At 38.6% G+C, this 16421-nt stretch overlaps 1 protein-coding gene across 1 annotated transcript in view; it reads left to right on the forward strand.

The window, feature by feature from the left end:
• The window catches only part of NUFIP2 (nuclear fragile X mental retardation protein interacting protein 2), a 26440-nt gene that overhangs the window by 1892 nt on the left and 8127 nt on the right, over positions 1-16421 (forward strand). The window contains exon 2 of the mRNA XM_008566344.1: positions 4140-5864. Within this exon, the coding sequence (XP_008564566.1) occupies positions 4140-5864 (1725 nt within the window). The remainder of the gene's footprint in view (positions 1-4139; positions 5865-16421) is intronic.

Genomic DNA, 16421 nt, shown 5'->3' on the forward strand with positions numbered 1-16421 from the left:
TCCCGGGTGCGGCGGGAGGCGCGGGCGGTCGGGGCGGGGAGCCGGCCTAGCTGCCGAGCTGAGGGGGAAGGAGGCCGCGGGCGGCGGCCGGGGCGCTCCTTGGGGCAGGAGGGTTGGGGGGGTAATGGTGGAAGATTCATTTTGGGTAGAGGCGGTGCCTGAGGCCGGGTGGGGTACCCAGCGGGAACCAAGCTCCACGATCACGAGTTTCTCTGCCACAGGAACCTCGTCTCCTGCCAGGTTCGCTCACGACTCCGCCTCTGAGGCTTTCACTTGGGCCCTTTCCTTCAATCAGCTAGTTTTCTAACAAAAACTTGTTCCATTTTCCTCCCCACCCAACACTTACCTTCTGGGTTTGGGTCGTGTCTTTGAGGAGAGGGATTAGTAAAAAATGGGTGGGGAAGAGGGCGAGTTTTTTGACCCTTTTTCTTGTCAAGGATTAACCGAAGTGGCTAATCCACGAGGTTGGATCCACTACCATCTTGCCTCGGATGAGGCTTTTTCCTATGTTAAAAGGAAAGGTGTTTTTCGCCTTTTAAAACCGATATTAATCCCCAAACTCTTAATTTTAACAAATGTTAAATTGAGGGCAAAAGTCATATTAGAAAATATTTGAGAAGAAATCAGTTTAAAAGTTTATAACCACTCAGGTTTATTTATAAAAAGGGAGAAATAAAGGGAATGGTAAGAAAGTGAATGTTAAACGTACTCTGTCACATAGGATACAAGCAGTTGCTGAGAGCAGGAGAAAAACTAACTGCTTTTCTTTTGCAGACTTAATGTAACTCGTAGATTGAAATTGGAATGTCAGATTTTGCATTTGGGGTCTGGTAGGGACCATGGTATGCAACACACACATATGCATGTGTTAAGTGTTTAATCCTAAGGATTTGGAGCAGTTTAAAAACTGTTAGGAACTGTGTCACACTAGATCTTTTTTAACATTAGCTCTTTTTAAGAAGAAGAGAAAGTATTACCTTATTATGGTTGCTTGGAATATAAGGCAATGTTACTGTTCAGATTGAAAAATTGTGTTTTATCAGTCAACCGTTCAAGATGGCATCCCTCAAAAATGTGTCTTATCCTGGAAGGGGATAAAGAAGGGAAACTGAGTTAGCAATGTAAACAATTTAGGGTTAGCAGTTTTTCATGTGTGGCCTGGTCACAGTACTGTTACTTGGACATGGGTAATGCTGAGAAAACTTTAGAATATTTTAAAAATGAATATGTTGAGGTGGGCTTTTTATGGCCTATTGCCCACAAACCTATAAAAAGGAACAGTTTTTCTTAATCCAGAAGAGGGCGCAAGAGAAGGCCATGTGTGTTGAGTAATTTCAGTTTCTAATCCAAAAGCCAGATTTATCAGGACTCAAGTTTTGCTGAGTCTGTTTGAAGTAGAGTTAGCATGATAGCCCTAAATAAAAGCATGCGAGGTTCTTTAATTTCTTTCAATAATTCTATAATGTTTATGTTTTCTTAAATACCTAAGCTTTAAAAAGAAAATGTATGGCACATGTTTTATATACCAACAAGGTTGCCATGGGAAAAATTTTCTGTAGTTAAATGAGAAATGGTTTTTGTTACTAAAACTTGGGGGTGGAAATGTAATGGCTTCTGAGCTGTTTTTTCGTTGTTTGGTGGTTCTGATATAAGAGCCACTAAGTATTAGTAATCTTAGGAAAAACTATTCTAGTTCACTTAAAAGTCTTTGCTTTGGTTCAACTTAGTTGGATATTTTTGTTTGTGTTGTGCATGTGTGTTTTTGGTATTTAAGATCGCTTACCTTTATTTGAGATCTTACCTTTAATTGAGATCTGGTAAGTAATGACTAATGAATGGGCCAAGGGTACAAACCATTGTTTTTAGCCAGTTAGCATTTTGAATGATTTAGGTAGTTCTTGCCTTTAGTCCAGAGTTGCATATGGGCAAAGTTATGTCTGTTAAAAATGTTGAGAGCCTCTGTTTGGGAACTTTGTGCTTTGCTAAAGAAAAAAGAACCTTTTAGGAAACATCTCTTCTTGTTTCATAGTTAGAATTTTTCCACCAAAAATTTGATTTGATTTGATTCCTATAATTGCTTTTTCAGGAGCCAAAAAATATAAATGTAGCCCTACAGAAGTTAAGAACTTTAACAAAAGTGTATTCTCTCATGGTACAAGTTTTTTTTTAAAGACGACCGGTAAGGGGATCTCAACCCTTAGCTTGGTGTTGTCAGCACCACACTCAGCCAGTGAGCAAACCGGCCATCCCTATATAGGATCCGAACCCATGGCCTTGGCGTTATCAGCACCGCACTCTCCCGAGTGAGCCACGGGGCCGGCCCATGGTACAAGTTTTTGCCTCTTACTTTTACGAATGATTATGCCTTGAGTATTTTTTCTTGAGTTATTGTCTAGAAGTTTGCACAGTAGAAGAAAATGCCTTTATTTGCCTTTTTTTTTTTTTTTTTTTTTTTTACAGCTGGGGGGTATGGGATCTGAACTGTTGACCTTGGTGTTATAAAACCGTGCTGTAACCAACTGAGCTAACTGGCCAGCCCAACTTTTTTTTTTTTTTTTTTTTTTTTTGTCTTTTTTCATGTCCGGCAACAGATCGCAACCCTCAGTGTCGCGCCCGTACCGGACCGGGACCGGCAACGGGATCGCAACCCTCGGTGTCGCACCCGCACCTCGCTCAGCCAGTGAGCGGGAACCGGTCTGTATGTGGGATCCGAACCCTTGGCGGGAGCGCAGCGAAGCGGTGCACTGTAGCAGTGCGCCACCGGGCTGGCCCCCAGCCCAACTTTTTTAATGTTCCCTACCTTTTTATCTCATATAGAATGAGTGACTTAAAATTACAGTAAACCCTATTGTGAATCTTCCCAGACTATGTTCTATTCCACATCTAGTTACTTTAGAACAATGGTTCTTGCACTCTAAAGAACTTTTGGTGTGGGTTACGTTTATTGATATTTACCGTATAGGAAGTTAAAGCAAAATTCCAAAAAAGTATTCCAACTAATGTGCCTTTTAACCTTCACAGGCCAAAAGGCTAAACGAATGAATGAAAGTGATAAAGACCAAATAACTTAGTATTCCTATTGGACCTCTGCTCTCCAAAAAGCTGCCTTTTTTGAATGTGTATCTTTCTACTGTGTATCTTTTTCTAATGATTTGACCTCAAGATGCTTTTGTGAACATTTCACAGAAAGATGACTAATATCACTATTTTAATAGTAAGAGAGTGAAAAAACCTGTTGTCGACCCAACTGAATCACCTATATTAATAGAGTTAACTGTTGATGGTGGTTGAAGGTCTTTAATTAAATCTGAATACCGTAACACTTTTTAAAAAATTGGATGTCTTTCATTGTAGTTTTGTTAGTAGATATTTTCTCACTGCATCTCTTGAGTAGGCAGTGTTGTGTAGTCATAGGAAACCAGACAGACAGGAGTTCAGATTTCTATACTTTGTGAGTTGGGCAAGTTACTTCATCTCTCTGAGAGTGTCTTGACCCAAATCTAAAATGAAGAAGATCTTTCTTGTAAGGGTTAGAAACATTAGTACATAAGAGATTTGGTTTTAGGTATTAATTATATGATCTAATGTCTGGGAAATGTCAAAATGAATGTAAGACTACTATAGAAAAGGCTCACAAGTGTTAGATTTTTGTCGGATAGAGGCAGTGGAAATAGATTATGGTGACCACCAGTCATTTATGGTTTCATGGAAATGAAGTCTTTAATTTCCATATAGTAATTACTGTATCAATAAAAGTTGGTTTTTGCCCAGAGGGTAGCTCTGCCCTTAATTGTGAAGAAAATTTTATAACAGCCTTGTGAGAATGATGGGTAGCTTGATTCTGTTAGATGAGAAGTGTTATGGCATGCTGTTTAAGAGGGCATGTTCACTCTGACCTCAGACTTCGGTTTGAATCATGGTTCAGTTCTGTTTCTTGCTTTGCTTAGCAGTAGATTCCATTTCCTAATCTTTAAAATTGAGCTGACAAGTGTCTTCTCGCAAAGATGTGAAATAGCATATGAAGCTGCAGCACATAGCGTAGTGTCAGGCATATAGTAAATAATCAGTCCTTAAATGTTGGGTACTACTGTAATTTACATGTTGTGATTTTTAAAAACCTTTTTCTTTTCCTCCCCTAGGCTATGGTGAACTAAATGGGAATGCTGGAGAAAGAGAAATATCTTTAAAGAGCCTGGGTTCTGATGAAGCTACCAACCCTATTTCCAGGGTCCTCAATGGCAACCAACAAGTTGTAGACACTAGCCTGAAGCAGACTGTAAAGGCCAGCACCTTTGGGAAAGCAGGAATTAAAACCAAGAATTTCATTCAGAAAAACAGTATGGACAAAAAGAATGGGAAGTCTTATGAAAATAAATCTGGAGAGAACCAGTCTGTAGATAAGACCGATACTGTAGCAATTCCAAATGGTGTTATAACAAGTAATTCTGGCTATATTACTAATGGTTATATGGGCAGAGGTGCAGATAATGATGGTAGTGGATCTGAGAGCGGATATACCACTCCTAAAAAAAGGAAAGCTAGGCGCAATAGTGCCAAGGGTTGTGAAAACCTTAATCTAGTACAGGACAAAATAATGCAACAAGAAACCAGTGTCCCAACCTTAAAACAGGGACTTGAAACTTTCAAGCCTGACTATAGTGAACAAAAGGGAAATCGAGTAGATGGTTCGAAGCCCATTTGGAAGTATGAAACTGGGCCTGGAGGTACAAGTCGAGGAAAACCTGCTGTAGGTGATATGCTTCGGAAAAGCTCAGATGTTAAACTTGGCGTGAGCAGCAAAAAGTTTGATGATCGGCCCAAAGGAAAGCATGCTTCAGCTGTTGCTTCCAAAGAGGACTCGTGGACCCTATTTAAACCACCCCCAGTTTTTCCAGTGGACAATAGCAGTGCTAAAATAGTTCCTAAAATAAGTTATGCAAGTAAAGTTAAGGAAAACCTCAACAAAACTATACAGAACTCCTCTGTGTCACCATCTTCATCCTCATCCTCTTCGTCATCTACCGGGGAGACTCAGACCCAATCTTCAAGTCGGTTATCCCAGGTCCCTATGTCAGCGCTGAAATCTGTTACTTCTGCCAACTTTTCTAATGGGCCTATTTTAGGAGGGACTGATGCAAGTGTGTATCCTCCAGGGGGTCAGCCACTGCTAACTACTGCTGCTAATACTCTAACACCCATCTCTTCTGGGACTGATTCAGTTCTCCAGGACATGAGTCTAACTTCAGCAGCTGTTGAACAAATTAAATCTAGCCTTTTTATCTACCCTTCAAATATGCAAACTGTGCTGTTGAGCACAGCACAAGTAGATCTGCCCTCTCAGACAGATCAGCAAAACCTGGGGGATATCTTCCAGAATCAGTGGGGTTTGTCGTTTATAAATGAGCCCAGTGCTGGCCCTGAGACTGTTATTGGGAAGTCATCAGATCATAAAGTGATGGAGGTGACATTTCAAGGAGAATATCCTGCCACTTTGGTTTCACAGGGTGCTGAAATAATCCCCTCAGGAACTGAGCATCCTGTGTTTCCCAAGGCTTATGAACTGGAGAAACGGACTAGTCCTCAAGTTCTGGGTAGCATTCTAAAATCTGGGACTACTAGTGAGAGTGGAGCCTTATCCTTGGAACCCAGTCATATAGGTGACCTGCAAAAAGCAGACACCAGTAGTCAAGGTGCTTTAGTGTTTCTCTCAAAGGACTACGAGATAGAAAATCAAAATCCTCTGGCCTCTCCCACGAACACTTTGTTAGGCTCCGCCAAAGAACAGAGATACCAGAGAGGCCTAGAAAGGAATGATAGCTGGGGTTCTTTTGACCTGAGGGCTGCTATTGTATATCACACTAAAGGTAACTCATTTGTTTCCTATACAAAGATTCTTATTGGCCAGTTTATTATATATTAGTTATTTATATTAAGAATGAATTTTGGCAATTCTACTATGAGATTCTCTTTAAAACTGTCAGAGCTTAGTTGAGAATGACAATGTGGATAAGTAGCTAGCATCAAACTCCTTTAATACAGAATCATTGGAAACAGTATGGTTAAAGTTTAGAAATGTTTACTTTTCCAACTTAAAAGCATTTCTTTTTATATAGACAGATAGAATTGACCTGCCTGGTTTCGAGAATAAAGAGAGGTGGGGTGGGAGGGAATTGGCTAATGGGGTGATGTTATATTTTCTTTTGAACACTCTTAAGAGTTCTTTTAAAAAATGTTTTTCTTTGAACAGATGTTCCCTCTCCTTTGCTTTTTATATCGTATACTTCTTTATTAGTGAGCTCATTTAGTAGTTCTAATTTGCTTAAAATAAGTAGAAGCGGTGTTTTTGAGGATGCGGCAAACTATTTTTTCTCTTGTGAGAGAGAATAATGGATGCCAAATGGAAAATAATTTAGACAGACTACAACAGCAACCACGATTAGCACTGTAGAGAGACCAGGCTCTTGTGACCCCGTACTTTTCATAGCCCTAAAGCCCATGTAAAAGAAAACAGATCTATTTCAAGTTCCACACTAATAACTTTCTTAGAATACGGGTTGTGTCTTAGAAAAACTTTCTATATGGCATAAATGTAATTTAAATCCTTAGAGCAAATAATGAGGTTTAATGAATGATGTTATAACCTTTTGCTTTTGAGAACAGTGGTTTTCACTCTTCCTACCTCTTCCACCTGCATCTCCCCTCCTTCCTACCTCTTCCACCTGCATCTCCCCTCCTTCCCCTCCATACCCCATGCATGCATGCACAAAGCTAATATATATACTGCACATTCCCATTTTTAACAGTTCATTTAGGCAGTGATTTGAAACTGCAGGGAAGGGGAAGCATATCACATTGTGGAGATGAGGTAATTACCATATTTTCCTTGGAAGAAATCATTGCCTCAGAGATGAATAATAAAGCTATTTATGTGACATTTGAGCAAATTATCTAGTCTCCATACCTTTCCTTATCTGCAAACTGGAAGACATTTAGTATGATAAACAAATGTCCTTTTCATATTATTTTCCCTCCTTTAAAAAATGGGAGTAAGTACTAGAATTGCCTTACAGAAGTTTTGAGTAGGAATCCTGGCAGATAAAATTTACCTGTCTTCACTTGTTCTCCAGTTCTGCTCTTTGAAAGTAAATAGAAGTTAACCAGGAACTGGATGTTTTTAGGAAAGTTAGGGTAAAAAAAAAATGCTTAGTTTCTTAAGACATGGTTAATTATAAGTTAAATTCCACCAAGAGATTTGGGTGGTTTTGGTCTTATTTTCTGTGCCATCTATCCTCCAGAGCCTATTATTAGAAAGTGTTTACCAAAGCATCTTATACTGATGGTCATTGTGTGAGCCTGAGAAGATACCTGGTTGTGTTGTTTTCCTGCCACTTCCAAAAAAATTGTGTGATATATTCCATTAGGTGGTTGGTTGATGGTTTTATGTATGATTTTTATTATGTAGGCCTATTAAAATGGGAGTATTGTAATTTTTTCTGTTACTCTATGCATTTTCCTTATAGATGGCCTAACTAAATATGAAATTAATGATAATTTAGATATACTAAATGTCCCTACAGATGCATTGGTTTAGTTTTGCTGGTGTTACTAGAAAGATGTGCTTTAACAAAGTACGTCAGTTTGAATTTTGTAGTTGGACATTATTGACATTAATCAGATTAGTATTGATTGGTTTTTTCCTCCTTAAAACGATAGATAATATTCAGTTCAGTTAGGTCCTAGAGTGGCAAGTTGTTTGAATTCCTGCCAAATGTTGATTGGTCCATCAGTGGTCCATTGGCTCACTAATTTTCTTTTTATTTACATGTGTTGTGAATTACAACCTTTTGAAGATCTGAAAGTATTTTTTATTTTGTTTTGGTTTTCTTACACTCTAAAAGAGGTAATAGTCCGTTGGGCTTATTGGGATATCCTTTAAGAGCACCTGTATTCTTTTCTTAGTCCTTTAGTGTAATCTTTTCTTTAAAAATTCAGTAATAATCTCGTACTGAGTGAGTGAGTTGAAGTTAGGCATAGAATTGGAAGTTCTGTGCATTTCTCCTAACTTCAAGAATAAGCCTTTCAACAAGTTAGTTTGGAAATAGTAGGTAGGAGGATGCATTGTGTCACTTCAGTAGGAATGGTGCATTTTTAAGATTTAACATTGATTACTTGCAGCCTTAGAAGTACTGCAGATTTTTAAAAATCTTAATGTTTAGCACAGTTGAGGATATGAAATGAAGATACAACAAAACATAATAATATGGCTGCTAAGTTTTCTTAAGAAATAAGACTGTTAAACTTTGTGTTATCTAAAGGAATATCATACCATTACACAGCAGTGCCAGTATTTAAAGTGGAAGGTAGGTTCTCTTTCTCTGTTTATCTCAAGTGACACAAGGCAAAACTTGCCTTTTTAACTTTTTAAGTATGGAGCCAATAATATAATGAAATTCATTGTACCCAGAATCCAGTTCGAACATTTAAAGAGCATTGTCATTCTTGGTTCACCTGTCCATCACCACACTATTTTGGGTTAGGAGTGACACCCGTCCCCTCAATTTTTTTATTGTGGTCCAAATACACATAACATAAAATTTATCACCTTATCATTTTTAAGTGTATCAGTGGTCTTAAATAATGGTGTGCAGCTATCACCACCATCTCCAGAACTCTTTTCATTTTGTAAAACGAACTCTATACCCATTAAAAGCTAACTCCCCATTCTCCCCTTCCCCCAATCCCTGGCAACCACTGTTTTGTCTCTATGAATTCGACTACAAGTAGCTCATGTAAGTGGATCCCTATAGTATTTGTCTTTTTATGAGTGGCTTATTTCACTTCAGCTAATGTCCTCAAGGTTTATCACCATTGTAGCGTATGTTAGAATTTTACTCCTTTTAAAGGCTGAATAATAATCAATTGTATGTATGTACAGGTAGCCTCCTGCATCCATATGTTCTGCATTCATGGATTCAACCAACTGCAGATTGAAAATATTTGGGGGAAAAAATTACATCTGTACTAAACATGTACAGGCTTTTTTTTCCTTGTCATTCCTTAAACAATACAGTATAACTGTTTACATAGTATTTACATTGTAGAGATGACTTAAAGTAGATGGAAAGATGTGCATATAGGTTATATGCAGATGCTATGACATTTTATATCAGGGACTGCAGCTTGAGGTAAAAAAAAAGTCTTTGGGAGGTCCTGGAATCAATCCCCCACTGATACTGAGGGGTGACTGTATATAACACATTTTCTTTATCCATTCATCTGTGATGGACATTTGAGTTGTTTCCATGCTTCAGCTAATGTGAATAATGCTGTTATGAATATGGGTATAGAAATATCTCTTCAAGACCCTGCTTTCATTTTTGGGGGGTATATATGCAGAAGTGGAATTGCTGGATTATATGGTAAATCTATGTTTAAATATTTGAGGAACCGCAGAACTGTTTTCCACAGCAGGTGTACCATTTTACATTCCCACCAGCTGCACTAGGGTTCCAATTACTCTACATCCTCACCAACACATAGTTTCTGATTTTTTTTTTTTTTGAAGATGACTGGTTAAAGGGATCTTAACCCTTAACTTGGTGTTGTCAGCACCATGCTCTCCCAAGTGAGCCACGGGCTGGCCCCTGATTTCTTTTCTTTTTTTTTTTTTTTAATATTATCCATCACAGTGGGCATGAGGTGGTATCTTACTGTAGTTTTGATTTACATTTCTCTATTGATTAGTGATGTTGAGCATTTTTTCATGTACTTATATTAGCCATTTGTATATCTTTGGAGAAATGACAAAGTCCTTTGCCCAGTTTTGAACCTGTGTTTTTGTTGCTGAGTTTTAAGAGTAACCTATGTATTCTGGGTATCAATCTCTTATCAGATATATGATTTGCAGTACTTTCTCCCATTCTGGGGGTTGACTTTTTATTCTGTTGATAATATCTTTTGATGCGCACAACATTTAAAATTTTTCATGAAGTTCAATTTGTCTATTTCTTGTTGCCTATGCCTTTGGTGTCACATCTAAATTCCAGGTATCATAACATTTTACCAGTCCATTCTTTCGAGTATGTTAGAGTGATGGCTCTTGATGCCCATACCCAGTACATATAACCGTTGCCTCCTTGAAAGTAGTTATTCAGAATGCTTAGTTTAGTGGAATTCTCTTTGATTTGCCTTCAAAGGCTTCTAACTCTAAATCCTAACTTTTTGAGGTGAACCTTTGATTTTTGTAATGGTCTAAAGTCATTTGAAGCCAAATCTGTTGAAACAAGATAGATTGATATGAGTTGTTTGTTGGTCAAAGTGTTCATTTAAACTGTGTTGATTTAATTATATATAGTAAATTTGACTTAACACATAGAGAGGCAGGGGAGGTGAGTAAGATTTATCCTTGGTGATTGGAGAAAGTGAGTCAATTTGAAAGCTATCCTTGGGTCCGTAAGAGAAGTTAAGGATCAAATGTAAAAAGTTTTAATGTGTTATAAAATACAGTACAGGGATAGCACTGCAGATAGCATGTAAGAGCCCTAAGTTGACTACTTTAGGAGAACAATTACTCCTTTACATTCTGAAATCCTTTCTTGTTAATCATCGGGGTACCTTTTCTGTGAATGGAGAAGCTACTAATATAAAATACCCCTTAGGCAACTCTAGGCTATTACGTGAACTTTAAAAAATGTTTCTCTACTGTCTCCACAGGTGGCAGATTATTGGCATAGGTGTTTTGATTCACTAGATTTGGACTGGGCCTTGGAATAAAAAAATTTTCTCAACTCACTAGGTGGTTCTTTTTTTTTTTCCTTTTTGTCTTTTTTCGTGACTGGCAACGGATCGCAACCCTCAGTGTCGCGCCTGTACCGGACCAGCAACAGGATCGCAACCCTTGGTGCTGCGCCCGCACCTCGCTCAGCCAGTGAGCGGCCGGTCTGTATGTGGGATCCGAACCCTCGGTGGGAGCGCCACCGCGCTCCCAAGCGGCGCACTGTAGCAGTGCGCCACCGGGCCGGCCCTCACTAGGTGGTTCTAATTGCCAGCTGGAATTGGGAACTGTAGGTCTAAAGAGCTTTCCACAGCTTAATCTTTTTTTCTTTTCTCTGCCGCTTCTATACTACTCTCTGCCACTGTTTTCTGTACTACTGAGGAGTCGTGCATAAGTTGCGAGTGTGTGTATATTTTTCCTTTCCCTTACCAAATATCTACCATAGCATACTTTGCTTACTCATGGGAAACTTACTTTGATAGTGAGTCTTTTCTCCTCCTTGATTAAGTTAAAGGAAAAAAATACACAGGTTTATAAGGTAAGCTTTTAAATGTTTTAAGAAGGATACAAATAACTAGGGGATTTCAGTGGAGGAGAGAATTTCTAATGGGGTAAAGGTAGGAAGAGTAAATGCATAGTGTGTGTTTATGGAAGCAGCAACATTTCAACTGGGTTTTGATGGATGGGGAAGACTTGACTTAACACAGAGAAGAAAGTATAGTAAAATTGGAGAAAGGTTTTTAAAATTTTAGCTGTGGTGAGGGGATATAAAAGAGAAGGAAGATAAGTTGCTACCAGATCATGAGGTTTTTAATTTCAATCTGGAGGCAGGGGGAGCCACTCAGTATCAGAGACAGGTTGTGGAGTGACAGTAACAAAATGACAGAAGGCATGGGTTTTAATGCTGCTATTCTCTGTTACTTTGTACTTGGGCAAATCATTTATCATATTTAAGTCTGGATTTCCTAATCCTATCAGGTTATACTCATGTGCTTTAAAAAATAAGTTGATATTAAGTCAATGACTCAGGTTTGTGTTCAGGTAGATTAATGTGGCACCAATTTGTAGGGAACATTGGAAGCCATTTTTCTGGTGACTAGAAGCAGAAGATCAGTTACAGTCTTGGTATAGTCCAGACAGAAATAACAGCGGTCTTCTCTGCTGTATTTGCAACAATGTGAATGTTCATTTATTTTAAAAATAGAGTTTTTAGATTGGGAAGGGACACCAGGGAACTGATGTTCTGTATTGCTACATCTACAGGATTTGGGAAACAAGATATGAGAAGACAAGTTATGGTTAATTGATCCATAAAACTGACAGAGACTATGTATATGAGGGTACTTTTAACAAGTTTGTGGAAAAAAAGAAAGGTACAGCAATCACAATAATTTGTTGAACTTTCAAAAGGAGTGAATGGAACTGAGCCCACCAGAGGTGGGAAAGGTGAGGCAGGGGCGGGGGATTAGCAAGAGATTGGTTAAAGGGCCACAAAAAAATGATTACATTGTGTAATGATAAATATAGTAATTGTCATGGGGGAAAAATAGTTTGTGGAAAAATAAAATTAGAAGATAATATGAATCTTTCCAGGAACTTTTGAGGTCTTCTTGTATATGTTATAATTACATCATAATTGCCTTAATAGCATGTGTCTGCAAATTTGACACTTTTAAGAAAATTCACTTTGGTTTCAGCTCTTGATTTCATAGATTTAGAAACAGTGGGTCCCTGTTTTTCTCTATAATATGGGAATGGATATAACAAATAATTCCTAATATGGTGTAAGGTCCTTTTTCCTGAGTGACTTACCACTTTAACATCAATATTGGCTGTTTGATTTCTCATTACGTCTGCTTTATGAGTACAACAATCGTGATTTCACTTTGGTATTAATCCACAAAGTCACTTGTAAGGAACTTAGAGAAGCTAAAATTTAACCCCCAGGTTTCACTGGCTTAAGTACTGAGGGTGAGGGAAATAACCACTCAGGTTACTATCTTAGTAGTAGCAGTTTCATTTTAAGCAACTTGAATTTGATATTTTATTTTTTGAGACTGGCTGCACCGCGCTCAGCCAGTGAGCGCTGTGAGCGCACCGGCCATCCCTATATAGGATCCGAACCCGCGGCAGGAGCGTCGCCGTGCTCCCAGCTCCGCACTCTCCCAAGTGCACCACGGACTCGGCCCTGAATTTGATATTTTACCTTTTAAAAGTGAACTGTGTTACAATAAGTATAGCAGTAGAAAAGGAAAAAATAACAAAAACAACTTGTTCCAGGTTTTGAAAAAGTAAAGGGTAGGAAAAATTTCTGACAGGCTTCTTTGTACAGTAGACTGGTTGAAAAAGGGGATCAGAATAGCAAAACATGGTATTGGGATAGCCTGTGATCATCAAAAGATGGGTGAATCTGGATTTGGAGGGAAAAAGCAGAATTTAAATTTACATCACCAACCTTGCTGAATTTAACAGAATTTGATCTAAAATGGCTTAATGAGGGATTGGAAGGGTTGATTACTGGTAAATTGATTTGGGAGTTCTCACTTGGAGTCAGATTGACCTTATTTATTTTCTTTCTTTGCGAGAGCCATTATGTATTGAGGTTTTAATTTAGATGTTGATTTTTTTTTTCCTTTTTGTCTTTTTTACTGACTGGTGACGGGATCGCAACCCTCGGTGTTGCGTCCGCACCACGCTCAGCCAGTGAGCGGGAACCGGTCTCCACGTGGGATCCGAGCCCTCGGCGGGAGCGCCACTGCGCTCCCAAGCAGCGCACTATCCAGTGTGCCACCGGGCTGGCCCTAGATGTTGATTTTTAAAAACATTTTCTAGTTGGCTTTAGCCTTCTTAGTTTTGGTCTTTTTTTTTTTTTTTTTTGAGGGATCTTAGAATTAAATGCTAAATCTGTTTGTTGGATCATATAAAATTGCTGTTTTTGTAGGCCAAAAAAGGTGAATGTCAGCATGTCAAATGGATCTACCTACTAGTACTTTGTTATATTATTACTTCCTGGCTGATTTATAAATAGTATTCTATTTAAATCAATATTTATTTATCACACCAAGCATGGTCAGAAGCAATGGTGGTAAGCAGATGAAAAGTGAGGATTCATGTCATTAAGGAATTGGCCTAATAGGTAAACATATGGATAGATTTGGGAGTGGGTGCGGCTGGCTGGCTGGTACAGAGATTGAACCCTGGACCTTGGTGCTATCAGGACCATGCTCTAACCAACTGAGCAAACTGGCCAGCCCTGGAAACATATGGAAAGAAATATATTACTAGTGTGATTGCTGTCTAGAAAAAAAATATAAAATACAGGTGGTTCCCCTAAGGTGGAGAGCTGGGTGAAGTTAAGGGTAGTCAGGATTCTGAAAAGAAATGGAAGTTAACCTATTTATTGTACAAAGAGCATAAGAATATTCTAGGTAGAGGAATTCACACTTTGAAGATTTTAAAAGTTTTAAAACCTTTAACTCATCAAATTTATTTATTGATGTACCAGCTACTGTGTCAAGTACCAGAAGTAAATTTTGAGACAAACATAAATCCAATCTCACAGCTCTAATAGCTTTTCCCGTAGGCAGTGAGAATCCACTGAAATGTTTTGAGCAGTGTGTGTTCACTTTCAGATCTGTATTTTTAAGGGAAGAGCATGGTAGGCATGTTGTAGAAGAAAAATGTGAGGCTTCACTAATGGCAAAAGAGACCAGTTAAAGACAACTGCATAAGTGTGCATAAGACACCACTGCTTGAACCAGGGCAATGGCATTGGGCTAGAGAAAAAGGGATAGGTGACTAGAAAGTTGCAAATGTCTTAACTTTGGTTAAGAATTGTTGTAGTTGAACTTTTTCTCCATAAATTCTCTACTTTGAATTTCCTTGACTTTCCCGAGTCCCCTTTTCATGCTACACAGACTTCTCTGGATAATCTCATCCAGGTCTGTCACTGTATATATATTAAGCTTGAGACTTCTTCGCCTCTTCACCTTATATGTTCTTCATATATTCAACATCACCACTTCAATTTTATGTACATAAAATTGAATTCATTCTCTTCCAAAACTTCATGTTTGCCTTTTTGCTTTGTCTCTGAATAATGTTCTTCTTCCACTAAATTGTTCACTCTTGGTGACTTTCAGCCTCACTAAATGACTCGTGGCCAGTAAAGTTACTGTATGAAGAGCCAGACAGTAAATGTTTTAGTCTTTGTGAACCAGAGGGTCTCTGTTGCAGCTGCTAAGTACTTGATTCTGCCTTGTAGCTCAAAAGCAGTTATAGATGGTACATGAGCAGTGGGTGTCACTGTGTTCTAATAAAACTTTATTCACAAAAACAGGCAGTGTGTAGAAACAGTTTATTGACTCCTGCTGTAGCATACCTTGTTCTTTAATGCTTCCAACCTTTGTTCGTGCTGATGATTCTATCTAGGACCCACCCTCCCAACAAAGCTGTCTACTAGACTAAGCTCACAAAGGGCAGATTTTTTTTGTTTTTGCATGTATAACCCAAGGTCCTAAGTAGTACTTTCTAATCCACTTGGAACTAAGAATTTTCTGGTAATTGGGCATTAACTGTTGGAAGCATTGTGATAGGGGGCTATGGAGAAAGTAGTTTGCTCTAGAAAATTGAACGTTAAATTTTCATTTGATGAGTAGCATAACTCCATATTTGAAAGAGTTTTTGATGTATTAAAATTTTAAATCTGGTGTTGGTTTAAATTATAGAATTATAACAAAACAAAAATTTGGTATATATTTTAAAAATTTGTTTGGTAGCTGCCTGGTACTATTTTGGTACATCTTAAGAATAAAAACCTTTACTTATTTTACTAGATTTGGCCCGTTGGGCAATTTCTCAAGTGGATGCTGTGATCCCTCTTTTCAAAAAATAACTGGCAAGTTAAAGATTTGGCTGTGTGTGTGTGTGTAGAAGAGGGTAGTATTAAAAGATAATTACTATACAGTGTTATGATTTTGTACAGTTGAAGTGTCTTCTGTAGCCCACCTGTTTAGCTTCTCTTGGAATAGTTAAAACACTAAGCTAAACAGAGTAACACATTTCCTATTCAAAATCTGAGTTGAGACTTTTGTAACCTTAAAGAGGGCAAAATGTAATGTCAGTTCTCTCTTGTGTGATCCAAACGCCATACCTTGGTGTTATCAGCACCACACTCTAAACAAGTAAGTTAACTGGCCAGCACCTAAAACTTCTGAATTTTGATCAAAGAAACGAAGTTGCTAGTGGTCATAGAAGTAATTAATAATAACTGGAAAGGAAATTGCATTCATTTATCAGGTCAGCATTTCAGATAATGCTGATTTATTTCTTGGTGAGAAGCTAGGCTGGCCCATGGCTAATTTTTTAACTGTGTAATACTTCCCTTTTTCCCCTTCAGAAATCATGATCGAGCCAGCCCGGTGGCGCACTGCTACAGTGCGCCGCTTGGGAGTGCAGTGGCGCTCCCGCCGAGGGTTCGGATCCCACATACAGACCGGTTCCGCTCACTGGCTGAGCGAGGTGCGGGCGCGGCACCAAGGGTTGCGATCCCGTTGCCGGTCACGAAAAAAGACAAAAAGGAAAAAAAAAAAAGAAATAGTATTGGAGTGATAGAATTCCCTTCCTGATGTCCCCCCCCCCCCCCCCC

The sequence above is a fragment of the Galeopterus variegatus genome, unplaced genomic scaffold (assembly GCF_000696425.1).
Source record: "Galeopterus variegatus unplaced genomic scaffold, G_variegatus-3.0.2 Scaffold236, whole genome shotgun sequence".
Classification (NCBI taxonomy): Eukaryota; Metazoa; Chordata; class Mammalia; order Dermoptera; family Cynocephalidae; genus Galeopterus; species Galeopterus variegatus.